The 26,954-nt window shown below is 45.1% G+C and overlaps 2 protein-coding genes across 2 annotated transcripts; both read right to left on the reverse strand.

Moving 5' to 3' along the window:
* Positions 1-158: 158 nt before the first annotated feature.
* Positions 159-14,357, reverse strand: hyou1 (hypoxia up-regulated 1). The gene is made up of 24 exons (XM_056594386.1): positions 14,125-14,357; positions 13,094-13,166; positions 12,249-12,342; positions 11,753-11,831; positions 10,546-10,700; positions 10,195-10,271; positions 9,736-9,917; positions 9,504-9,619; positions 8,514-8,700; positions 7,930-8,064; positions 7,592-7,674; positions 7,349-7,481; positions 6,811-6,995; positions 6,318-6,456; positions 5,754-5,811; positions 5,550-5,626; positions 5,010-5,255; positions 4,694-4,863; positions 4,303-4,390; positions 3,646-3,902; positions 3,330-3,414; positions 2,605-2,890; positions 2,220-2,315; positions 159-1,906 (listed from the first exon to the last, which is right to left on the reverse strand). Exons 2-24 carry the CDS (start codon positions 13,158-13,160, stop codon positions 1,860-1,862), a joined length of 3,042 nt encoding a protein of 1,013 aa, XP_056450361.1. The 5' UTR covers positions 13,161-13,166; positions 14,125-14,357; the 3' UTR covers positions 159-1,859.
* A 690-nt stretch (positions 14,358-15,047) lies between these two features.
* On the reverse strand, positions 15,048-26,819 carry vps11 (VPS11 core subunit of CORVET and HOPS complexes). Its single transcript, XM_056593645.1, has 16 exons — positions 26,505-26,819; positions 25,824-25,968; positions 25,592-25,727; positions 25,338-25,501; positions 24,481-24,728; positions 23,244-23,445; positions 22,840-22,991; positions 22,421-22,607; positions 21,533-21,676; positions 21,209-21,406; positions 19,967-20,128; positions 19,233-19,366; positions 18,701-18,903; positions 17,975-18,146; positions 17,554-17,776; positions 15,048-16,872 (listed from the first exon to the last, which is right to left on the reverse strand). The coding sequence occupies exons 1-16, from the start codon at positions 26,648-26,650 to the stop codon at positions 16,708-16,710; spliced, it is 2,781 nt and encodes a 926-aa protein (XP_056449620.1). The 5' UTR covers positions 26,651-26,819; the 3' UTR covers positions 15,048-16,707.
* Positions 26,820-26,954: the final 135 nt, after the last annotated feature.

Below are 26,954 nucleotides of genomic sequence, written 5' to 3' on the forward strand. Positions count from 1 at the left end.
TATATATATATATATATATATATACTTTTGCTTGTTTAATTGTGATGTCTTCATTGATTACACTGCAATCAATTGGAATGAAGAGACAATATGAATGCATGACAACAGCATTTTTTCTGAGGTTAGGAAAGTAATTGGTAAATTAATTGTATAATACTGGGGCTTTTGGGGTTGCATTTCCTTTTTATTAAAACTATGAATGTCACAGAATATTTTACAAACCCAAAAAAACCTCAAAGCCTCATTTTAAGTACTTCAACTTTAACATCATATAATAGGATGATCATCTGATTGTTTTACCTGCAGCAGTAAGAAAAGTCATAGCACACAGGAACTACAAGGTTAAGTTTTATTTCTTTCCAACAACTGAGATTAAATCAACAACTAAAAACAAAACAAAACAAAACAGAAAAGTTTTGTATCAACAGTTTAGCAAGAAAACACCTTCTACTCCTGATGCTCACCCGAGTCCCGTTTGCCCTACTGCCTCTGCCAACCGTTTCAGAGGTAGAGGATTCCAGAAGCATCAAGAGCCAAGATCGGTGCCGTGTGTGTGGTCTGTGTGTGTTTGGGGGGTGGGGGGGTGGGCTGTTACGTCATGGACAGAACGCTGAACACAGTTGAAACCTTCTCTTCCAAGCGTGTTTAGCAGCTCGCTGGGCATCCAAAAACACAGGGGGCCTTGTCCACTATCAGTGCAGCGAATTCATAACAGCTCCTACTAGGTTCTAATAGCCATCCATTGAGGAAGAAAAAAGGCATAATCCAAAAAAAAAAAGTAATGTACCGGTAGGTAGAAATGGAACTGGTAAGCTCAATTCTTTTTGCCTCCCTTTTCACAGCAGGCCAACGGGAGAATGTACAGGATATTTCAAAGCAGTATGAAGAAAGTTGAAACACGGCAAATAATTTTTGCGGTGGTTTCAACCACATTATACACCAAAGTATATCACACGTTTCATGTTCCAATTCAGATGCAAGTTCACTGAAAACCAGCTAGCGTCAGGTCGTTCTTCACAACCAAGTTGAACGCGCCTGACACCTCAAAAGATTAGCCATGTTTGAAATTATCAGATACAATCAAGCGAGCTTGTGACTCACTGCTGGCCCACTTCATACCGGGATGGGATTAGCGTTGCGAAAGTCCATCTTTGCTGGAATCTGTATTGAGAGTGACGACGCGCAACGCACATCTGGAGCAGGTCTACACCCGAGACAAATCCTTGAGAGTTCTGCTCATTGGCTCAGTGCCGTCCGCATTTAGCAAAGTGGTCACGAACGGTGTGCCCCCCTCCAGCACCACCACTTCCACCAATGAAAACACAGGAAAATAAAAAAACGACAGTTATGAGGCACACAGAGATGGAGAGAGATGAACGAATGCAGGGACAACCATGTCAACAGTCCTTAAAAAATTAAAAATACAAAAAAAGATTGTGTGGTTTGTTGCCGGGTTTGTTGCCGAGTAAAGCTGACGCATCAGTGATGCGGTCAGATGTACGTGACGTAATAAAGAACCACGTCCTGTTATGTTAAAAGCTGGCTTTGCCATCCCACGACATTGGATGGATTATTTTTATTGGGTTGCTGCTGCTCTCATGGCAACTATAAGTGCTTGGTTATCACAGCATCAATGACACATGAGGGGGGGGGAAACCGAACAGCACAGCCAATTAAGAAGGAGGAGAGGGGGATGGGGGGGGGCAGGGAGAGCCAATGAGGTTGAGGTCTTCAGCTGTATCCAATGAGGGTCCAGGAAGTCAACAAAAACGGGTTGGGGAGGAATTCAGAAGAAAAAACAACAACATTTACACACTGTCAATAAATATCGCAAAATATTTCTTTCCCAGTTCCAGCTGTTATAATTCATCGCCCACGTGGTTGTCAGTGTTTGCCTTCGGGGATTCTGAAAAGGAAAGGAATTATGATGATTATTAAATGGATGGAGAGCATGTTTGGTCATGAGAACATGTCTCAATGATGCACCAAACCAAAAACAATGGCATTCAACATCCCCTGGCACTCCTGAACAAAAGTATAGATTATTTGCTCATCAAAATGGAATAGAAAATGATCAAATTTAAATTGTACTTGGGAACTTTAATAAATGGCAGTGGAAACGCTTCTCAGAGATTTCAGCACCACTTCACCACAAATAGTTGTACACCTCTCACACAGCCTGCTTTGGTGCATCGGTCAGTCGGCTAGCGAGCACATACCCGTTGCCGCAGCGTCAGTGGGTTTTGATTGGCTGGCCGAGTCTTCCACGTCTTCTACCGTGGCCTCGGTGGGTGGAGCCGCCTCCGGCAGGGCTTCTGGGTCCAGACAAAACAACGTAATACACAATTAAAAAACTAAAAACGACTGCTCATTACGATTGACGCAACATGGTACAACAATGAACATGACAAATCGTGAATAAAAAGTATCTTTGTAAGCATCAAGCAGACATTCAGTCAAGTCAACAAATAAACCGAAATCCTCCCCAAAAAACAGACAACCATGCATATCATCCCCCCCCCCCCCACACACACACACACGTACAAACACACACACACACACACACACACACACACACACACACACACACACACACACACTCACCGCTGTCCTTGACGGGGGCCTCCTCCTCTCCCGTGGCGGTGGCGGTGGGGGGGATGACCTTCTCCTCGGCCGTGGCGTTGGCCTTGGCCGACTTCTCGGAGGAGGAGCTGGTGGCGTTCTTGGCCTTGGGCTTGGCCTTGGGCTTGGCGAACTTCGCTTTGTTCAGCAGGTAGTTGACCTCGCGGTCCAGCAGCGCCAGCTTGGCCTCCAGGTCCTTGGAGAGCAGCACGGGCCGCTCCGCCAGCGAGCGCTTATCCTGCTCCGCCACCGTCTCCGTCTTCCACGTCTGGGGTCGCCGGGGGCGGAGGGGAAAGGGCGAGAGAGAGACCGTTGAGTTCGTGTTATGGTAGAGGGTGAGGTGCGTGTGTGTTTTATAATGGTGATTAGCATGGATGTTTTAATGATGCCATTGTCGATGATGGTTTCGTCGACTTGGATTCTTTTACGCATGATTTGAAATGTCTGTCGATTTAAAAGGTCAATACGGCAGAACGCTGAATTAAGATAACTAAAAACGTATATAAACAACTGTACATATCCATAACAACATCAGACGGTAGGAATGACACTTCTGAAGGGCATCGAACATTCACTTGGAGTTTGTTTGGAGTTATGAACTTAAGAAACGCAAAAAGGTATACAAACATCATGGAGTAAACTAGAGAACGTAATACAGTGATATTACATTAGAGCCTGAAGAGTGTGAATACAGTTGAACCACCCACCGTGGTGTCGTTGATCACTTTTTCCAACGTCTTCAGCTCCACATCAGTGAAGATCTGGTCATCCTCTGGAATCAATTTGGCACTCCTTAAAAAAAAGGGAAGGAAAGAAAGCATGAATATCTTAAAACGCACGGCTGAAAACGATTAAAACGGTAACGTGGTTTATTATTTTAATAAATGACAGTTTCATAAAAAGGTAAATATTCAGTAGCGTTTGCCTTGCCTCTTGTCAGCTTAAATATGCACGTTCAAAAGTCTCGGTCAACCTGACCATTGGCCGTTCCTTGACACGTTCCCTCCATCGCCACACACTCACCGCAGGAAGTAGCTGGACGTGTTGAGCATGCTGGTGAGCGCGGCCAGCCGGTCGGGCCGCTTGCGCCGCTCGTCCACCCTGAAGAAGAGCGCCTTGCAGAGGGTCTTCAGCTCCGACAGCTTCTCCCGTAGCTCCTTGGTGGTGGCCGCGTAGCCCTCCTCGTCCATCCACTCCGACGACTCGCGCAGCTTGGCCACGATCTTCTCCTTCTCCTCCTCCCCCACGGCCTGCTTGTACTCCTTCTGGTTCAACTTGTCCTGTCGAGACGAGAGACAGAGACAGAGAGAGAGAGAGAGAGAGAGGGAACAGAGTGGTCCAATCGGTTAGGTTCTTGATTCCTGTTCAGTGATATAGCACTACAATCACTACAGAGTACCTACAACCAGTATTGCTAGCCAACGATGACAACTCCTCCATCCTAATAAACAAGCAACTGCTGGCATTTAACCAAATGCATGGCATGCATTTCCCAAACATGATCCTCAAATTAAGCTACCTCAAAGAACCAGTGAGACCTTGGAAGAAGGTCTCGCCAACATTTTAAAAGACAAATTACCGAAAGGATTCAGGATCTCTCTCGAGAAAAATAAATTCTTGAAATTTGCATTTTGGATCGCTAAAATCTACAGTGCTAATGCTGAGATGTACGGTATGTACCTGCGTTTCAAAGATGAAAGCTTCCAGATTGTTAAGCATCCTTTCCCTTTCCTGCTTGGCCAGGTCTCTGTTGGTCAGATCCTGTAGTCTGGAAACACAGAGACAGTGAGACGTGTATCCAGCACACATCTTTTACAGGGACATTGTGTTGGATTTACAATGTTCTGCTAATGCAAACAATACACAATTGTTATAACATAAGATGGTCAGATAAGTAAAAGACAAAATGCCTTCTGATTCGACTCAAGGGTTAGCCAATGTTCAAAAGAAAATGAACTGCAAACTTATTCTAAACAGCGAGAGGAAAATTCTCCAACGCTGTTCTCCATTACAATATGCAAAAAAAACACGACCCAGAAAGTAGTCACACGCCCACACTAACAACACATACTTTTTGTTTGAAGAAAGGATATCTTCTGCGGTGGGATCAGAGATGTCGTTGGCGAGAAGTTCAACAGCGATCTCCTCAGAGATCTTGGTCTTCTTCTGTGGTTTCTGCTCTGTTTTCTCTGCTTCCTTCTCTGCCTCAGCATCTCCGGTCTTCTCTTCCTTCTTCTCTCCCTGCAAGCACAAAATACATCTTGTTATTCTACAATGATTAGCATGGTGTCTTGTAAACACTCAAATTTATTTTAGAAAATGGCAGAATAATCCTGATTTGCAAAAAGATGAAAAAAATAAATGAAAAAAAGGTTTTGGAATGCTACCTGAGCGTCGTCGTTCCCACTGTCCGAGTCGTTCTTCTCCTGCGCTGCCTCCTCCTCCTCACCAGGGGCCTTCTCTGCCTCCTCTGGCTTCTTCTCCTTCTCCTTCTCCTTCTCCTCCCCCTCCGCCTCCTTTGGAGCCTCCTGCTCCTCCTTGGGCTGCTCTGGTTCCTCCTCCGTCTTCTTCTTCTTCTCCGCCTCCTCTTCCTCCTCCTCTTTTCCCGCCTCTAGAGGAACCTCCTCCTCTTCCTGCACATGACACGCGTGTAAACTATTTGTAGACAAATACTCTGAGCTGTATCAAACGCCGCAAAGCAGAGCCGTCTGTTCTCTTCCTGCAGTTAAGTTATCTGGAGACATCAACGCTAATGTTGTTACAGTAATGTAAATGGTAACGTCCTACAAAGTGCCGTCAATCCATCGGACATGGGTAACTGCCGGTCCTTCATCGGATTAGGAAGACAAGGAGTAGACCGTCCCTAAAACGGCACTGTTGGGAGGGTTCCTATAGTGTCCCCAACGGGCTGCGGATTAACAAGTTACCTGGACAGACTCGGTCGCATTCAGGCTCGGTTCTGCAGATCCACCCCCAAACAGGTTAGAAATGGTATTTCCCAGTTCTGCGAGAGACAAGGTGGTCGGGGGGTTAACCCAGGTCGGTAATGATGGATTGGGTAAGTAATACAAACTGCATGAGGTAAAACAGTAAAGATGTCAGGGAAAGGCATAAGTTGAGGATAAACCTACTTGTTAGCGTTGACTCCTCCTCCTTCTCCTCCACAATTGTTTCAAAGACGGACTCAACCTGGAATGGCAGAAGAGATTTGAGCTTTTGGTGACCTGGCATTCAAACGCACGGAGTTGGAATCCCAAAATAATTTGGAGCAGTCGAAGGCAAAGCATTCACTCCTGGTCAGGGCATGTTTTTATAATAATAATAATAATAATAATTGTATTTAAAAGGCGCCTTTCTCAGCACTCAAGGACACCGTACAGAGGTACACAAAGTCATTTTTGCATCCATTATATCTATTATTCTGTTGCCTAGAAACAGACAATAACTGCAAAGCACCAAGTGTATTTTACAGCCAGTTTTTCCTTATAAGGATAGAGCATTTCTACACCAATACACTACAAAACATCCCCTGTATCGGAAATCATACATGGCAAAAATAAGTCTGATTCTAATTATCGGAATATTTGACATTTTGTTCAAGTCGGTTTTGCTAAACAGAATGCAACCCCCCGAAAATAACACCAATAAGAGAAGTAAGGTGAAAGCCTTGTGTCCCCCAGAGCAGAGTGACTCACCCGGTCCAGGAGAAGCACACCGCTGTCATCCATGTTGAAGTGGGCCTTGATGCCCTTGGACTCGGCGTCGGTGTGCTTCAGGAAGCTGCTGCCCACCTCCGACAGCTTGACTGTGGTCAGGTTCAGTGAGCCAAACACCCTGCAGAAAACACAAAACAGTCCAAATGAGCTAATGTTAGCTAGCCTTTTGGCGGTTAGCCATTAGCTAGATATGAAACCATATTAGAACTGGAATTGTTTTTTATGAAAATGATTGTACAGAGTGACAAATAATGAAAGCAAATAGGCTTATTAGCTTAGTGTGTATCGTCCTATAGGCGCTAAGCTAAAGCTAAATTATAAATACAGGCTAAGCAGAAGCACAGATCGTTGTACCCACCAAGCTAAAGCATGGAGCGTTAAACAGGCTAAGCTAAAGCATTACGCATTGCACCCTCTATGCTAAAGCATGGAGCGTTTAACAGGCCAAGCTTAAGAAACACCAGCAACGTACCCCAGGTCCTCTTCTCCCAGGTAGGCGAGGTCGCCGTAGTTGATCTCAAAGCTGAAGTCGTCGGTGTAGCGGTTGAAGGTGATGACCTTGCGTTGGGGGTAGGGCGCCATCCTCTGGAAGAGGATGCGCTTGTTGTGCTTCACCGTCTTGGCGCCGTCCTCGTCCGTCTCGCGGGTGAACTCCACCTGGAGAAGGTGGACAAGTTACACATTGGTTTTCACATTGAGATGTTTCTCCCCCCTTGGCCAGGGGGCTATGTTTAATCATCAGGTACTTCCAGAAATATCCACAAGACCAGGATCTCCCCTTTTTTTTTTCATTCGAACCATGTGATTACCCATTGATAACCATAATTGTATTACTGCCCCAAAAAATATTACGAATCAATGAATGAGTCAACAATAGCCTCAATGTATACCTCACCGGCAACCGACTGTCGCTCTCCATCACCCACTACCTCACAGTGACCCATTGACCAAAAGCAGAAACAATCCCGTCCCTGGCAGAATGCAGTGAACGCCCCAGACGGTGAACTGACCTGGATGGGGTAGACGGTGGCGTCTCGCACCAGGAAGGGCTTCACCTTGAAGGCCTTGCTGAGGGCCGCCGCCTGGTACACGGCGCCCATGGCCGCCGCCTCATCAGCGTTGATGTTCTTACCCAGCTCCTCTCTGCGCACAAACCACCCACCATGAGTTAATACGCACAGGCTTCTATCTGAACATAACCCGTGTGCACAATGATCAATGGGTTGTTTTTGGGTGGACCTCGTGCCACTTACTTATTCACAGCCTTGAGGAGCACTTCCTGAACCTTGGGCACCCGCGTGGACCCGCCCACCAGGATCACCTGCTCGATGCTCTCCTGTTCACATGAATACAAAGAGGGAAGGCGCTCAACTGCCTGCATGTGTCAATATGCCTCGTAAGCACACAGCGGCCGTGCCAGCATTTCATGCCTGCAACAGCAGCATTCTCGATTTCGCAATACAACGATTATTCCAAGTCAAACAGGATATAAAAGGGAGAGGGCAAACGTTAGAGTGGTGTGTATGAGATGAATCACTGTTTGCGATTGCAGGGTGCAGGGAGAGAGAGAGGGGGGGGCTTCGCTACTGACCGCTGTCATCTCTGCTGTGGCGAGGGCGTCCTGCACGGGCCGCGAGACCCTCTCAAACAGGTCGGCGCACATGGCCTCAAAGTCCACCCTGGAAACCCTGGCTTTGAAGTCGATGTCGTCCATCAGACCTTCCACCTGGAGCAGAATGGGATGTAGTACATCACTGTGAGTCGCCTCACCTGGGACGGCCCCCACTGGGCAACAAGGAAAGACTGACCTACATTATGTATAATCCTAGCCGTGTGAACAGTACGGTTTGTATACTTTACATTTACACTACATTTAGGGCAGACGATATTACCGGAAGTTAAGTCGTTACATAACTACGCACGGTTTTGTTTTTGAGTGTCAAAGATTTGAAGGTTGTTATTTGTTACATACTCGTACAGGATGTGCAGTGAAATGTTTGTGGGACATGTATTTTCTGTTCTTAAAAAAATAAATAAAATACAATAGAATAAAATAAAATACAATAAAATACAATATAACTTTTAACAGAAATGAAGAATATTATAAATATATATGAATTGAAAAGTGGATAAACAGGGAGAAGCACTTGGTTGAGTGCGTGAGCGGCGGCTCACCTGTGCGGTGAACTCTGCGTTGGCGCTGAGCACCATCTTGAGTCTCTGGGCCTCCTTCAGGAGCTTGGCCATGGCCCGGTGGTTCTCCCGCACGTCCTTCTTGCTCTTCTTCTGCTGGTTGAACAGCTTGGCCAGGTGGTCCCGCAGGCGCAGGTCCAGCTCGAAGCCCCCCAGACCGCGGTCGAACCTGGGAGCCACGGACACACACACCGACACACGCTTTAGAATAACTCCACATCAATTAAATAATACAAAAGGTAGCGAAGGTAGAAGCAAACAGAGACTATAAATAAAAGCTTCTTGATGCAACGTACGTGCCCTCGTCATCACATCGACACCAGTGATTATAAAGGCCATTCGCACCTCCCCTACCTTCCTACTGCCACTGAGTATATTTGCATCGTTTGCATTCACAGTGAGGCACCGCTGGAAGGCTTTACCCAGCAAAGGACACTGTGCCCTTGGCCTCTACGGTCTCACAGGCATCACATAACGAGGGGACTGGGAGACCCATGTTACTGAGCATACACTCTGTGTCAGAGCTGGAGGTCGGAAAATAGAGAGATTACAATTTTCTTTTAACTTATTTGAGGTAATACTGCATCGTATTATTTATTATTAATAAAGCTGGCCTGAGGGAATGGATGCATCACAGATCGTTTTTTTTGTGGAGGAGAAAAAAAAACAGTGTGAAATAACTCCTGAAAGGTCCCATCTTTGAAAAGGAAGCCTTGCCACCATAGTGAGCTGCAGTTTGCTTCATGCTTGGAATTAAATACAAAGCATTTGTAAATCAGGCTCCTTAAAAAAAATATATATGATAATAATAATAATAATAATAATAGAGATCATAGTGGTCTCTTGCAACACCCAGAGCAAGTTGGCCAGTGTCTGATTTTGAACCAGGACGGAATGCCATTCGCTCAGAATACACCTGTGAGTCCTACTTAAGTCTGCAGAACACAGCCTGTGATTTTAGCTGTGACTCACCCCACTCCGCGGACCTGCACTTGAGGCTGCACGCCCATGTCCTTGGTCTTCACCGTCTGGTAGGTGACGATGGTGGCCGTGGTGCTGCTGGCTCCCATGTCGTAGAACATGATATTCTGCACAGGGACACAACGTGGCGTCAGACGTAACCTCTGACCGCGACACATGACTAAAGACTGGTCGTGTACGTGAAACTATTGGCACTTTCGCAGTTTTTCTTTCTTATTTTTACCTTGGGCGTGCTGTCGATGTCCTTCCTCCTGAACACCCCGTAGTTGATGGCCACAGCGGTGTTGTCGTTGATGAGCTGCAGCACCTTAACGCCCGCCATGTTGGCTACCTTCAGCACCGCCCGGCGCTCTGCCTGGTTGAAGAAGCACGGCACGGTGATCACTGCGTCTTTGATGGGTTGTTCTAGGGGTTGGGCGACAGTGGGAGGAAAAACAGAAATCTAACTCAGCATGGTATAGCATTTCATGCATTTAAAAAGGGAAATTACACAGAGTTTGCGCCGTCGTCTGAGGTACCACTAACCAAACGTTATAGACTAACAAAGGGTTGCTTTTGATATGAAATAAAAAATAAATTAAAAAAATCACTTCAATCCTAGTATTTTCATTGATTTGTCAGCCAAGCCTGATCTCTCCATCACAGAAAAGTGTAAGGTAAATAAAGTAAATAAGACACGTACCTGCAAAGTCCTGCGCCAGCCCACGAGAATAATTCAGGACCATCCCGAGGAGTTCCTCGGGAGTGTAATTGAGATCGCTGAGGGAAGGGCAAAGGGAAAGCATATAAAGCAACATGCCCGAAACCGGTCTGACATGACTGCTGAACGTGAACGCCTCGATGCCTCGGAAGCACAGACATAGGGCTGAGATAGTCTCTGGAAGAAAACATTATGCACTCACAGCATGGCAAGGCGCTTAGGATTAAAAAACGTCACACATTCCATGTAAAACATCTTCCGTTGAATAAGTGTTGCCCCGAGTTATTATAAGACACAACGGAAAGATGGGACAGAACGGGACCAGGGGCTCACTCTGCGTATTTGAAGTACGGGGTGCCCCTGACGGGGTCCTCCAGGAGCTGGTGCTCAGGGAACGTCTTCTGGTAGAGCCCAACCTGCGGGTTGTCATGCTTCTTGCCCAGGAGGCTCTGGAGGTGCCTGTACACCAGCTTGGGGTTCTTCACAGACTGCACACAAACAGGGAGCAGAGAGAAAGCCGTGAGAGGGATACATTTCTGTGCTCACCGGTGACATAATTTGTGTTTTTATTAGATTAAGGTGGTGATCAAATATAAATAATTATAACACAATTAAAAAGTAATTGAGCTTGTTTGTTTTATGTAGGTTTCTTCCTATGCTCATTAGGGCAGTACAATTCTTGAATGAAATGAGAAGAATGATTTCTTGCTTGTGGTTGGGTTGATTCTCTCCAAATTTCTTTCAATAAAAATGTTTATAGCACTGATTTACCTGATGATATGAGTGATGGACAACCTATAGTCTACTCAAGACGTTCTTATGTTATTTAAGAAGAAGCCTTCCACTTTTTAATGCAAGTGTAAAATAGTGTTGCGAATGGTACTTTGCGAATGAGGGCCACTAAAATAAATGGGTCTGCATTCTTTAATTGATCCATGTTTGGGCGACGTTCCTTTTTGAGGTAGCGTCCCTGTTCAATTACAAAAAGTAAACTATCACTCTTTCGGAGATAGGTGGTATCCAAACAAAACTGTTGCGATACAACTGCACACGTCATGTTATCAAACGCAACCTATATTAACGAAACGCAGTGCAAGTAAACATGGGCTTGTAGCGCCAACTGTTATCGAGATGAATGATCATGACAAAGGGAACAGATTGTGATTGGTTGAATGGATGGAGATCACAAGTTAAATAAGATTAAACATGCAGCCCATGCAAAGAGACTTGCTTCTCAGAATATCATGCCTCATTGTGTTTGACCAGACAGGACTAATGGTGTGCCTCTGAGGCTACATTTGAGGAAGTGGTCGAGGGAAAGTAGAAATCAACTGCACCTCGATTTTAGGAAATGGTAAGATTGGCTATCTATAGAAAACTGCAGTAGATGTTAGTTTTGTTCAAAAGGAAATCGACAAAGCAGCACCCACATTTCTGTGTAATGCGTTACTGTTTCAGCCCACATTACCTACCGTTCAGCCTCGGCTTAAATATTGAACAGTTTTACATTGTAGTCCAGTAATGAAAGGAAGGGTCGTACCACTCCTAAGGCGTTGTCTCCAAAGAGCCTCTCGGTTTCCTTTAAGCACACGGCTATCGGCGTTTTCCTCCTCGACTCACTGTATAAACACATTCAAATATCATCACTAAATGACCGTGACAGAGGGATATGCATCACCTTTCCCTGTCTCTTCAATAAGGCCATATGGAACAATTTCTTGTCAATGTAGAGTAGGAAATATGACATTTTTTCTTTTTACATTTGCTCTTATAGAACTGTTCAGGCAACATGCTGAACCGAAGCATAAACACTTGAGATTATCACACGTACATCATATCTCTGCCATCCTTGCCTATAATGTGCAACTAGACATGAGGAGGGTTTGCGCTACATAAAAGGATTTCAAAATCAGCAATAATAGCAAGTAGCGACAGCTTTGTGCACCACATCCTGCCCATTGACTTGGCTTTATGCAAAATAACATACCGGCCGACGAGAAGGATTTCCATACCGCTGATGGACAGGACCTACTAACCTGTTCAGCGCAATCTCCATCGGCACACCTGGTTTGACAATGGCGATTTTCATCCACTCACTGCCCAGGTCAACTGACATTACAGCTACGGAGGCTGAGAGGACCAAAAAGGACAAAAGGACAAAGGGGAATGATCAAAACGGTGCCAACGATGCCTGAATATACAAGGCCTGTTTATCAGAATGCATCATGGGATATTTCATTGGCATTACTATGCCATATATCGAGAGGGCTCAAAAGTGGTGCAGTATTTTAATCCAAAAATATATGCCTGAGCCTAGGCTCTTAAAAAAATAGTTTTGCCACGTCTAGCATGAGAATCAATGTGGCATTAGACAGGAAAAAGTATTCCCATGAGGACAAATAATTTCACATTTTATAACTGAACAATGTACGATGTACAAATCCTATAGAGTTAAAGACACACAGATAACCAACCTACAGTCCCTACCCTTGTTTACTGTTGATGTGGGTTTGAGACTGCAAGTTGTGCATATGACTGTGTTGATTATATATAGTCCATATCTTATTGACATCTATCATCCATGGTATAACTTTCCCTTTGTGATGCAGGTACTCTTTCTCCATAAGTGTTGTGTCTATATGTGATGTCATTTTGTTAAATCTGTCCGAGAACTGAAGATGTACATTGGACTTCCCAGCTAACTCGTCGCTTGACACATTCCCTGAAATTATTAAATGAAAAATAAAACTATGAATGGCAAGTCTTCAGCGGCTCATGATGACATATTCATAAAACATTAGCATTCATTGTTTAATTGAGGTTAGCAGTCTGTGTAATGGCACATCTCAAGACATGGACATGGGTCTGTTGTTTATGTTACCTGAGTGGGAAGGCAACATCGCCAGAACCACGCAGAAAAGCGCGCACACCGCCAGCTTCCTCCTCATGATTACCTATCAGAAGTGAAGAAAAACAAAGAAAAACATAAACACCATGACAACACACATGTCCAATCAGGCATCTCGGTACACACTGATAAAACATATACATTCAGCCGTTGATTACGTGCTACTTTAGTTAGGATACATATTATAATGAACTGCACAATTCAGTCGTGATTCCGCATAACACATCATTGTAAGATGTTATTTCACAGTTTTACAGATCCAGGCCTGATTGACTTTAGCTGACAGTTGACTGATAAGGTATCCTACAGAGTCAGGTAGACTACAGGTGATGACCTCGATCCTGGACGCAGCCATTACAGGTGTGCACAGTGTACACATTGTACACACACGTGGCTGGGATATTTTTGTCAATCTTGATGCTGTTAGAAGGTGTTATCAGGACCACAGCAGTAAAGCTCATCAACGCTTTATGACTTTTCATTTGAAAGGGAGCAGGGTTGTCACTTTAGCCAACAGCTGTGCCATCAGGATGATAAGCTAGGTCGGTTTTGTTTTTTTTCCAGGGCAAAGGAATAACAAAATAAAAAGACAATGAGTATGAAACCACATAGAAACTTCCCGTCCCTTCTGATGCACTAATCGCACGGATGACAGACGGATGCACAACTAAAAACATGACCGCTCATAAACAAAGACCTGGCTCCTGACAATACCTCCAGACCCTTAGAAAGTTAGGTTTTGAACCTTCTACGTTACAAAAAAAGCACAATAGTTTCGGTTTAGTAAGATAGACGAGTAGAAATTATCCTTTCAGCCATTTAGAGATGCGTTAACAAAAAGGTGTTAGGGTTCATCAGTGGGAATGTTTCATTGTCTCGTAGCGGTTAGTTCACTTGGCTAGCTCTGTAGCCGAGAGTCATTCAGATGGTCGGCATGTACAGCTCAGTAAAGGTGATATACATTCATTCATTGACAATATGTGCAGTGGTATGGCACAACTTACCTTATATTAGCCCGAAGCAATGAAACAGCGTCTAATCATACACACCGGGAGAGGAACTTTACAATGAAGCTACTGTTACAGGGAGATCCTGTCCCTGGTTTCCACGCCGTTTTTTTGTTACCAACGCCTTGCGGTAGCCTAATGTGTGAGTTTATAAATTTTTCTTATCGCCGGCTAGTTCTTTCCACCGGGCCCGGAACGCGGCGTGATCTCATTGGATCCACGCAGCGGCCGCTAGGCGAACGCGGAGCTGTGACCCTCTACCCGGCAGAGCCCGCCCCCTCGGATCCACGCACTGCGCGCTGATTGGGCCACGTGCATTGAGTGGCGTGGGGACGAGACCCTCGCCAGCACCGGATAGGTCCACGTTAGGTTAGGGGGTGGGGTGGGTCTGATGATGACATTTTAGTTCAAACAGGAGTCTGCGCACAGAACGCTTCCTGCATGCAACATTTGTGGTGTGTCTTCCTTATTAAAACGATGACTTGCAGATGGACAAACTGATCTGTGTGTCGGTATGGAGAGAAGTCAACTAAAGTTACACATGGACAATGAAATATAGTCGCATGTGTCGAATCAAATAGAAGCATGATTGGTATAATTAATTTAAAAGGAATTTCTAATATTTGCATTTTAGTATTAATAGGAAAGGTGCATCTCCTAATGAAGAGCAAAGATGACGCGGTGATGCTGTTGGTGGAAGTGAAGTAAATTGGCAAACCCATGTAAGCCAATCTAGTAAAAGTTAAAGCGCGAACGCATAATTCATTCAACATTTACGTGTCGAATTTATTTCAAACGGATTTGAACGTAGACAAGGTAAATCATTAACTTATTCTGATAACGTATTATTAATGTAGGATCAGTCAAGAAGAGAGTCAGAGGGATTTCCCCCCTACCGCCTGTCGTGGCAAAGGAGAAAGATAAAGGAAAACCTTCCTTATGGTCGTCTGTTAACACTGAACAGAGCCAGGAAGAGAAGGATGGAGCAGCCTCTAGGGAGGACTTCTTCACTGCAATACAAAGTCATTACACAAACCAGCTCACCCCTCTTCGTGTTAAAGCTCCAAGTGTCCGATCATCGTGAAATGTGTTCACTACATTATGGTAAATAGTTGATTGTACTTTCCCACCGATGGCATGTCTCTATGTATGAGAAGCAAGTCTGTTTGCATGTAGTTTAATAATCATACTCATTAAACTACATTTATCACATGTATTACTTATATGCATTATTAATATATAACAGGGTAATTAAAGCGACCAATAGGGAAGTATTGGGCGCCCTCGTCTGGTACCTACACACATTGCATACATTATCCTTTTGGACCAAAGATAGACCGCAAGATCATGGTAAATATAACACATATACCAAGAGATCCTAAAACCACCAAAAAAAACCAACGTATTCAGAGTCGATGAATGTGGTTGCCTTTTGTCCTGTGAGATCTGTTCTTCCAGTTGGATCCTCCTGGAAGTCATTCGGTTAAAATCCTACAGCAAGCCCATTGACATCTTGAGTACAGGCTCTATCCATGCCCAACTGAACACTGACCATGCTCAGTCGGAATGGGAATCCTCTACTTTACATATTTTGTTTGATATAATTTGATTCTATTTTAATCAGTCTGGTTGCTTCTTCAGTCTAGATTCCTGTTATTCATTTTCTTCTTCTCCTCCCACAGAAAACAGTCAGATTAGGGATCCAACAGGTCATTATTTTCTATGTAAAATATGTATCTATTCAGTTTTTAATTGGTTATGCAATGACTAAATAAATAGAAAATGGTCAACAATAATGGCTTGTCGTGAGGAGCATGCCAAGATGTGTGGGCAAATACATTGACTGTACATGTCTGCAACCACGGTAAGATCATGGATAAAGACCTTGAAGTAGTCTGCTCATGATGCATATGAAAGCCTTTTTAGAAAGTAACTGAATTCATTAATTGAATGGAAATCCGCTGCAAAGCAGATGCTTTAGTTTCTCTGTGGGAACATACGAGACAACACAACAACAAATAACTAACGGGGTTAAAGAAAGAATGTGCCTTGAACAAAACATCAAACACCCCTTAACCAGAAGGTACAGTATCCAAAAAGTTTAAAAATAAAAATCGATAGTCAGCATTTTATTTCTTAAGACAATGAGACATGATGCTGAAGGGATACTAGGAATTCATCCTTCTGCTGTTAGTTATGCAAGAGAGTGAGGGAGTGGCCTTAAAACACAACCGCATATCTGCAGTCTGATTAGCCGACACGATGAAAGCAGACACAAAAACATATTGAATACAATCCAGCTTGAAGGCCTTTTGACACTCGTCTGCTTTTACATGTTAAATACAATATGAGACAATAATATGGACAATGTTAAGAGGAAATTAAGTAGTTCATCGTCAAAGATCGTGCAGCAGTGACTTGTTCTCTTTCTTTGCTTGGCAACCAATTCTGGGGTCACGGTTCATGTAATAGCATGGCTATCGCTACAGACAGGCCCACACACACACACGTGCGCGCACACACACACACCCGCACACACACAGACACACACACACACACACACACACTCACACTATCTCTCTAGCTGTTCCTCTTGGTGTGGGTGAGGAGGTCTCTCTGGAGGTCTGTCTCCAGACTGCTCGCAGCCCTGCTCCCGGGGGGGTCCGTGACCAGGGTCAGCTTGTTGAACACCCCCCTGCCGAAGTAGTCAGCCACCACCGAAAAGCCGTCGTTGGAGCTGCGGAGCTGAAACACAAGAGGCGTGCGAAGGAACCGGTTTATACCAGTACAGTATGTGGTTTGTTGTTGGTGAGTGGGTGTTGGGTGTTTGTTCCGACAGCGTTCAAGCACCTTAAGAAAATATTTATAGAATGAAGTACCACGCTGCTCTCAAAATGGTAAAAGGAGTTGACCGTCTAATCTTCCTTTTTTGGGGGATTTTTTTTATATTTTTGCATTTTCATGCTTAATTCATGAAGATACAGGGAGTTGGACAGGAAGGTATGGGGGAGAGAGAGGGGAAGACATGCTGCAAAGGACCACAGGCAGGAATCAAACCCGGGTCGCTGCAGAAAGGACTGAGCCTTAATGGTACGCGCTCCACCCGGCGTGCCCCCAGAGCATCATACTCATACAATATTTAAGGTGCTACACTTTGTCAAGCTTTGCTTAGCAAATGTGTGTACATTGGCAGAAAGCAGAGTAGAGCGCAACCACATCTCAATCTTTATCCCCCAAAATTCCCCCAAATTCCTACTCTGACTCATACCGCTGTTTTCAACTGCTCTGAAAAACCTTCTGAGCTGTTCAAGCTGAGTGATCTATGGTGTATTTTTAGTCGGTTTCAATCACTTGAACCTAACGTTATTCTGACCCCAATGTATACAAGCGTGAATGGGGCTGAGCGACAAAATGTCACTGAGGTACCTGTCTGGTGAAGTGGTCGTGGAGGTCCCGTTTCTGGTCCTGCACGCGCAGCATGTCCATGACCTTGCGGTTCTCTGGCATGCAGGTCGGGCACTCGGCCTCGCTGTCGGCGTAGCTCTCGAAGCAGTGCTGGTGGAAGGAGTGGCTGCACAGGAAGTGGACCGAGGGCAGCTCCAGCGGACTGCTGCACATGTTGCACTTGGTCTTCTGGAAGATCTTAGCGCTGCGGACATAGACATCCAAACGTTAGTTTTGCACACAAATAAAGGACAGCATTTTGTGGAATCATAATACAGTGGTGTGCCACTTTATCAGAACTTTATCACACAGGACATGAGTCGGGAGAACCAGGAGGAAGAGGAGTGGGCTGTGGGGCCCAGATCTTGTCCCCAGGGTACGGGCTGTGTGGTTGGGGGCCTACCTGGTCCTCAGGTCCTGGATCTCGGTGCGGAGGTGAGCAGTCTCTTCGCGGTACTGGCGGATCTTGCGCTCGTCGTCCTCAATCTGCTGGCTCTCCCTCTGCAGTTTGTTCACCAGGTAGTCCTTGATGACGGACAGCGTGGCCGTCGAATTGTGCGCCAGCGTCTGCACCACTGTGGGGTTAAAGTGTACAAGCGCACACACACACACACACACACACACACACACACACACACACACACACACACACACACACACACACACACACACACACACACACACACACACACACACACACACACACACACACACACACACACACACACACACGGCTTCCATTCTAATAAATTGCCAGCAGTGTTGCATCGAGAATTGTCCTGAACACGAAAAGCTAAACCTTAGGCTTTGTTCACTGTTGCATAAAAACAGATGTTTATAAAGCCGCCGGTCTGCAACTTTCATTGACTATTGATTCCGTTTTTTGGATTGATTGATAAATCACCTGGTAAATACCAATTCAACAACAAAAAACATCCAATAAAACGGATCTGTGAATGATTGAATCCTAATCAAAATAATTAAACACAACTTCGGGTCAATTCAATGAATAGACTAATCGGTCGACTCATGGAGGAATCGACTCACTGTTTGTTCAAAAGAGACAGAGTAAGTTGAATGTGCTCAAGCCCCTAAACAGAGAGCCCCCTCGGCGCGCCTCCCCTCTTACCCAGCAGCGGGGGCATCAGGTTGTTCTGGTCGATGTGCTGCAGGACCTGGCTGATGTAGGCCTTGCAGTCCTCCTCCTTCCGGGCGAAGTAGCCCAGCGCCTGCTCCCACAGGCACACCTCCTGGTCCCCGTAGCGCTTGCAGGCCTCCACCACTTTGCCGTACTCCTCGTTCTGCATGTGGTAGTGCATGATCTGCTGGTACCTGTGTGAGGGGAATTGGAGATTTAGATGAAAGAGTCTCCGGGTGTTGTTGGGTGTGGCCGGTAGTACCGCCAGCCAATCAACAATGCCAAGCACATTGATATGAATTAAAGTTTCCTTGAAGAGCGTGTTTTTGTATTATAGGTTCAGCTGATAAAAGAGAAAATATTTCACTGCTCCATTGTTCCCCATAAGAGGATGTGGTTGTTAGACTATAAACCATAGCACATTTAAAAAAAAGTATTGGCTCTATATAAAGAATACATCTCCAGATCTGTGAGAAATGGCCCAAAAGCGTCTGAAACAGAACATCAAGTCGAGTGCACTCACAGTTTGCCCTTTTCGTAGAGGTACAGCACTCCTTCTTTGAAGTTGTGCATCTGGCAGAGGACCAGGGCCTTGTCAAACACTGTGTTGTCGCTGTGCAGAAGGAAGAGTGCTGCCCCCTGCAGGACCTTCTTCTGCTGCGGGGGCAAACAGAAACAAAGCAACAAACTCGCATACCACACAAGTACCATCACAAATGTGCTCACTTATAGTATCATAGTAATACAGTATAATACGGTTTAATTCTTTAAAAAATATCTTATTTTGACTGGCCAAAGCAAAAAATAAATCCACTCAGGCTTCACCCATCTGTGGGTCAATGTTTGCCAGGTGATAACACTCATACATTAGTGTACAGTCTGTCAGGCGATAAGGCATGTTGGCACACACATACCTTACACAACAAACATAACACACAACATATTGAATTTCAATGTTAAATCTGGTTTAGATGAAGTTCAGGCAGTTACGTTACGGTATAAGCCTAGAGATGGGTCAGATGTAAGGTCAATGGTTATGTTTTGGTACAACATTACGTATAAGTATGGGCTTGATGTGGGAGGTCTGCTACCACCATAAAGGTAACAACCGATGATGCACTTCTGCTTTGTTAACGGTTTTAATACCTGCTGCTTTATGGATATTTATGGATATATTTCATTGTTACTCTATTCCCAACTTCCCCCCCATGCACCGTGACCATGTCTCGGACCCCAAACCAAAGTACCACCAAGTACCTCGGGCTCCTCCTCGTGGGCCCAGTCGTGCAGCCTGAGCTCCAGCAGCGTGTCGTACACCCCGGCCGGGGAGAAGGGCTCCACCTCGATCATGTGCTCCAGGAAGGCCTTGAGCTCCCGCCGGTTGTTGGCAAAGATTGGGATGAACTCCTCCGAGTTGGCCTGTCGGCACAGAACCAACCTGGTCAGTATATGTGTGGCCTCATACAGCCACGTTAAAGACGTTTTTTATAATGACCAGGCAAAAGTATAAGCATATACTAGCTGTGGTTACCGGATTAAGGAAATAATAGACTTAGATTTAATCATTAGTCATTAAATAATTCAGGTTCAGCCTGTTAATTCGGATTTGGAAGGGCATCATTTAAATCAATAGAGTGGCGCAGTCACACCCCTTCTGGTAAAGCCCATGGGACCTATGAGACCGAAAAATATGAATGGGTTTCAATGGAGAGAAAGTAATTCTTTTCTGGTCCCAGTCTTTATATGCCCCGGATTACAAATATGTTGTTTGTGGATTAAAATTATAACTTTTCATGCAAAGAAAACTAAACATTTTCGTGAAGCAGTTTGATAATGTTTGGTTTTTTCCAAGGGGAGGATAAAAGCATCAAAGAGGTGAAAGCCATTATAAGTCGGGGAATGTGGAGAGTTTCACTTATGCCCGTGGGAAGATTGTCGGCCTCCACGCCAGTCGCAAGGAGCGTGACAAGTCACACACGAGACATGTAGTCTTTCTCATTGTGTTTTCTCTACAGCCTTTAACTGCACAATAAACGGTTAAACTCTTGACATGAAAAATGATCATTTAAATCCACAAACAACATATGTGTAATCCGGTACATATAAAGACTAGAACCAGAAGATAATTACTTTCTCTCCATTGAAACCCATTCATATTTTTCGATCTCATAGGGTGGCAGTTCTAGCATGGCTTTCTGGGGAAGGAGAGTAAAAGCCCAGCCCAATACTAGTCGGTGAACCGATGGATATAACAATGAGCAATACACTGTGCTCCAACACAGCAGTGCTTTGGCTCAGTGCATGACTGAGGTACCTAGAATTTCCTCACCAATGTCATTTTAATTACACCTCGAGAAAGTGCACCCGGGGAACGAAAAACGCATGTTTTGCGAATGTTATGCGATTCAATAAATCTTAGTACAAAAGGATTCCTGTCATTTGAGAGCAGGGTCCTGGGACGTGGAGGCTGAGACGAACACTGCATCCAGGTGTGCTGACCTTAACCTCGAGCCCTCTCTGCGGCGTCTCCCTGTCGGCGCCCTCCTTCTTGGGCTTGTAGTCGGTGCAGAGGTCCTTGAGGAGAGAGGTGGTCCCGTCGGGGACGTGGTGCATGAGGGTCTTGCCGTAGCGCTTCATGTTGCTCTCCGCCTGCTCGAAGGGCAGGCGTCCGATGTAGCGCAGCGCCTCCAGGTAGTTCTGGGGAGGACACGCAGACCCCCGTGAGAGGCGTAACCCGGGTTCTCCCACGCCGGATTTAGTGGGTTTATTTTTCTATTTGAAATTGAACCCACCCTAAGGAGGGACCGGACTGTTGGTGCTCACCTTGAGGTCCTCCAGCTGGATCTTCAGGTACCACTCGTGCTGCGCGTGCTTCTCCGCCAGGAAGACGGCGTGGCTGTGGTAGCCCGCCTGCCGCAGCACCTTGATGGCGATCTCCACGTCGAAGTGGACCTCGCTCTCGCTGCTCTGTTGGGGATACAGACACACTTTGGTGAGTGGATCTCTATTACCTGAGACCCCCCTTTTGAACCCATGGTCGGGGCGGGACTTATTCGTTGGTCTAGTGTGACTCATTAAACCTCTCGTTTCTTTCATTTGATCCCCTTCTCGTTCAAACTCTTCCTCAAATGAACCGCTCCCTTGTTCAATCTCTAAACAAACAAACATTGGGCTCTACTCAAGTGTATTTTGATCTAAACAAGTGAAGTCAAATGCAATCATTAATGCAATTCTTATCAAAAGATAAATTGTATGGCTATACCTAGACAGGGCTTGCCCTAGTCTGACTTTGTTTGTTTTGTTCAAACAAAACATAGCTTGTCTGGCTGGGTGGCTTGAGTGGGAGGGGCTTAGGGCGTGTCGATAGTAGACTGCGTGTAAACAAACAGATGCACGGGGCCGGGCTGACCAGCATCTTTATAGGATGTGATTTGTTTATAGGATGTGATTTGTTTGCTAACATGATTAAAACCACTATCAATCAGCATTGACTACGGATTTGTCCTGGTAGCCTTCAGGTAAGCTGTTACCAATTGAAAATGTAAATATCAAAGCGTAAATCCCTTCAAAAGCTAATAGGGATTTGAAAGGTATGATGGAAAAGTAGAATGATAAAAAATAAATAAAAAGTCCCATGCACTATTTATCAATCATTCAATGCTCCACAGTACCCATGTGTTCCCCTAGCTGGCCCCACTATGCGGCGGCTACCTTGATGAACTCCTCCAGCTTGGAGCTGTCCTTCAGCTTGGTGTAGCAGTTGAGCAGCAGGGTGGTGTGGTCCGCGTTGGCCAGGGACTGCCGGTGCAGGGCCTGCAGGTAGGCCGTCAGGTTGTGGATCCGCTGGGCGTCCAGGAACTTCCGGATCACGTAGGACGGCTCCAGCTTCCCAATGGTTCTGCAGGAGAGAGCGAAACACGCTAGTTAGGGTGTGTCCGCCGAGGTCAAGTCGTGACCCCGGTGTCTGGTTCTGAATTGCTGGGCATTGCCTTAGGTTTTGGTCATTGTAAACTTTCATGGCGGATGACAGCAATGGGACAGGGAGGCGGTCGTTTAGCTCACACATTTGCATGCCAACACAGTATTTGTGTATTTGTGTTGAACAGTGGATGTGTTTTTAATGTGGTTACCGTATGTACTGCTGGATGGCCCCGTCGTGGTCCCCCTTGAGGTAGAGGTGGTCTCCGTACTGCCTGAAGATCTCCGACAGCCCGTCACTGTCCAGGTGCTGGCTCTTAGCCAGGTTTATAGCCATCACAAACAGGTTCTTCTTGAAAAGCATCTGAAGCAGAAAACAACCACACAGCGACACGTTAGCCTTCTGAACTCTATCGGGTTAGAGCGGGAGTCCTCACTAATGCCTTTTAAGGTTTGTGGTGCAATGCTTGGTTTGGGGGGCAACAATGTGTTTTTATCAAGTTCTCACAGCAAATAGGGGAAAAGGATAGGGGGTTTGCAGAGTGTGTGTGTGTCTGTGTGTGTGTGTGTGTGTGTGTGTGTGTGTATCTGCATGCCCTAAAGTGTTTAGAGGCACCTCTAGTTTAGTCTGAGTGTCCTTCTCCTGCAGAACAAACATCTTGCCGTCCCTGGTGAGCACATAGAAGGAGCCCCACTCGGCCAGGACGTCGATGATGTCGTCAAAGGGAGCGCTGTAGGCGATGAACTTGTTGTCCAGGTCGTAGATGGTCAGCAGCTGCTTTTCTGAGGGGGACGTCTCTCTGCTCGCAAACGCTGCCCTGAGAAAGACACCAAGAAGAGAGAGAATCAGAATGCATGTACATTAATGCCATGTTATGGGCATTCTGATATACGTTTATTCAGTATAGATGGTCCGCTTGGGGATTGTGAGTCAAATTGGTAATCAAACAATTAATTCATTATAAAACAATTAAGAAGCGAAATGCCACAATCATCAACTAAAGAAAATAAGTAAAGAAGTAACTCTTATTTTACCAATAAAATTGTAAACAATATTATTGATAATTGATTTGCCTTTCTTCTGCCATCTTCCACCCCTGACTTCAAACTGACCTGCTTCTAACTGACCTGACCTATTGACCAGTCAGCCAAGCACATCTCGAGACGTCGACCTTTTGTCATTGAAATTAAATTGCTCGTCCTTTCTTTGAGTAATAGCTAGTATCACTAGTATTTATCGGCAAGATGGCAAAGCTGACAGCCTCAATCCCTATTTGAAGAACAACAAGTAAGATAATAATGTACAAGTCAGATAATAACTATTCAATCAGGCATCAAATTAATAAATAACTAAAATCGGTGCATCTTCATGGCAGAAATGTCAGAGGGCTTTGGTTAAAGATTTAACCAATTTGACCACAAGAGTGCAGAAAGTCTACTCCAAAGCAACCTCTCAAATAAAATCACTTGTTGGCACTTTGAATCCTGATAACAGATTTTTGTTCTTACACTATGGGTGAGCAGACCCTGGGTTCTTCCCAGATCAATAAGGCCAATGATTTAATATAGCGCAGGGGGGGGGGAACAATGGATGAACCTGATTTAAAAAACTCTGCAGAGGAAACCGCACCCCCACATACCAACATTAGACCGCATAGTTTAAAGTTGACATATAATACCACCAGGTGGGTGTCAGAAGAGGCAGATTTTCAAAACAGGTTGTAGTGGCTAATCAAACTCACACCTGGTGGCATAATATGTCACTTTAAGTGTTGTTCCCACAACGATGCGTTAAAGTGAACAATAAAACCCAGCAATAAACCAAAACCTGCATCCACAGGAATGCTGCTTACTTGCTGGGCGATTTGGCGTCCTTGGTGAGCAGCAGCATGTAGCCTCTGTACCAGTGGGCCAGCAGCTTCTGCCCGTCGAAGGCAAAGCAGGGGCCCCTCTCATCGGGCTGATACAGGTACACGCACTCGTCCCCCGCCACGATGAACTGGGAGTCCTGGGACGGGTCGGTGAGGGAGGAGCAGCGCAGGGCACAGCCGTGTGTGTCCAGCTCCAGTCTGGGGTACTCCTTGATGGACAGCGTGTAACACTGGGGGGGAGAGGGAGTGGTTGAAACATCAGAGTGCAGCGATACACACGTGACTGTGGTGAACGCTTTCAGAACATGGCACATGTTTGATATGATGATGAGAAGAGAGGAATGAGGTCGTCTCTTATTCTGGACATTTAGAATAGGTTTCTTTTTTGAATTGAAAGGAGGAAATTTGGGCGATGTGTTAATCGTTAAGACATGTCAGCCTCGGTCTTTACTGTTCAATGAAAGTTTAGATTGAATCGTTTATTGGAAGAATAGCGATTTAGTTAATATCACTTATTCAAAAATAAACTAATCTCATACACACTTTACTATGCTTTCATGCCATAATTTGACCACCACCTTTCCTAGGACAAAGAGGACTGGAGTAGATACTGAAATTGTTCCTCTTATGTACTGAATGGAGAAATAATTTAAATCAAATACATTTTGAATCGATTCATAAGTAAACAAAAGATTCCCAACCCTAGTTATTGGGTGAGAATCATTATTTGCACTGATAAGATATCGATACATTCACGCAAAGCATCATCGGTGCATTTCCATGAGGCTAAGAGCATACAATGCAAACAAGAAGGTGCGAGGAATGCTCCAAAAACTCACATGGACTTTTTCCAGCGTCGCTACAAACAGGTGTGTGACCTTGCCGACCTGGCGGAAGGAGAGGCCAGTGATTGGACAGGTGCCCTCGTGCAGCGTCAGCGTTTTGCTGTGGCGGTCTCTGGTGATGTCCCCCTTGGTTAGCACCACACTGCCATCTGTAAAGCCTGCCAAAAAGACACATAGAAAAACGCTGTCACCCACCTGCGACCTGACTGACAGACAGATAGACAGACAGACACTATATTAGGTTTTACCAATGGCCATGAAGTTGAGGTTCTCGTGCACACTGAGGCATGACACCTCTGTTGGCTTATTCCCGGGAATTGCGGGGAAAATCCTAGTGCACAAGGGATTCCCACTATCCTTCTTGTCGAGATTCCACACCTTCACCTGTGAACCCAGGGGCACATTCATTAGTTGAATTGTGCTATTAGTTAACATTGTTTTGTATGCTGTTGTTTTGCTGAAACAACCATGTGTACAGACCAGAGGGTTTATTCCTTCTTCATCCTGCCCCACTGAGACAAGGATGCTGTGCTGCTTGAGTTGATGCAGGTGTGTAACACGCAACTTGTAAGCCTGGAAGGACTCAAGCTTCATCGAGCGTGGCAAAAGCCAGATCTGGCCATCCATATGTAAAAGGGATGGGGTTAAGGCTGAATAATGACAACAACCGGTAGGAGTACCATATTTAAGTTATATTTGAACATGTCAGCATGTCTTCCTAGAACAGGAAGACATGTTCTAGGAATTGCAGCCACAGAAGTGTATCTCTAGCATAGTATCATAGCATCATAGCATACTATTGCTGCATCATGGTAGTACATAAACAACATTTTTATTTACTAGTATCATTTAGTTCCCTTTACAGTAACCTCAAACACTTGGTTTCTTGGATTATGTTGTAATTTGGGTTGGATATGGTCGTTTAATGTCATCAAAAATCCTCCTTTCATTGCTGAATCAGCAAGGCTATCAATTAATGCCACACTTTTATAATCAGTATTGGTTGCAGTAATGCATCCATAAATGGGAATCATCTGACAGCTCACCCATCAGAGACAAGCCAAGACATTTAGAACGATTTAAGACTGGGTACGCCCGAAGGGCTGTCATTGCACTGCTAGCTAGTCAGTGTTAGCTATCAAGCATCCCATAACATTAAGGATATCTCCGAGAACAATGTGACCGCGGCCGGAATCAGACGCCGATATTCCGCTGGGAAGATAAAAGTTTTTTCCATTGTCTACAGGATCTTTAACCGATTCTTTATCAAAAAACACAAATCTTCGCCACTGTAAGAATGCTGCCATTTTGCTAGCCAGATAGCATTGGAGTCTCTCATGTGACACCAAAAACAAACGTCACGTGAGCCGCTTGTTAACGGAAATGAATACGGAAGGAGGGTGGAGATCGCAGGCCAATCCGTTTTTTACCTGGCTGTCACCGCTCATACGTGTGGTTTATACGTTATTATTTCTGATTGATATATCTCACACGTTTATTTTCCTTTACGTCTTTAATTCCTTCAACATGTTCTTTGTTGTATGGCTGACAATGATAAATACCAATAAGCATTGGTGGTGGGGTGACGTGTAAATCATGATTATGAATGAA

The sequence above is a fragment of the Gadus chalcogrammus genome, chromosome 7 (assembly GCF_026213295.1).
Source record: "Gadus chalcogrammus isolate NIFS_2021 chromosome 7, NIFS_Gcha_1.0, whole genome shotgun sequence".
NCBI lineage: Eukaryota > Metazoa > Chordata > Actinopteri > Gadiformes > Gadidae > Gadus > Gadus chalcogrammus.

Coding starts and splice junctions, on each gene's coding strand:
- hyou1 (XM_056594386.1), bottom strand. CDS start 13,160: ATGAGGAGGAAGCTGGCGGTGTGCGCGCTTTTCTGCGTGGTTCTGGCG. Junction 2,891..3,329: donor AAGTGATCAACGACACCACG/GTGGGTGGTTCA, acceptor CGGCGACCCCAG/ACGTGGAAGACGGAGACGGT. Junction 1,907..2,219: donor CACTGACGCTGCGGCAACGG/GTATGTGCTCGC, acceptor TTTCCTTTTCAG/AATCCCCGAAGGCAAACACT.
- vps11 (XM_056593645.1), bottom strand. CDS start 26,650: ATGGCAGCATTCTTACAGTGGCGAAGATTTGTGTTTTTTGATAAAGAA. Junction 22,608..22,839: donor GCCATCCAGCAGTACATACG/GTAACCACATTA, acceptor TCTCTCCTGCAG/AACCATTGGGAAGCTGGAGC. Junction 21,407..21,532: donor TCCAGCTGGAGGACCTCAAG/GTGAGCACCAAC, acceptor TGTCCTCCCCAG/AACTACCTGGAGGCGCTGCG.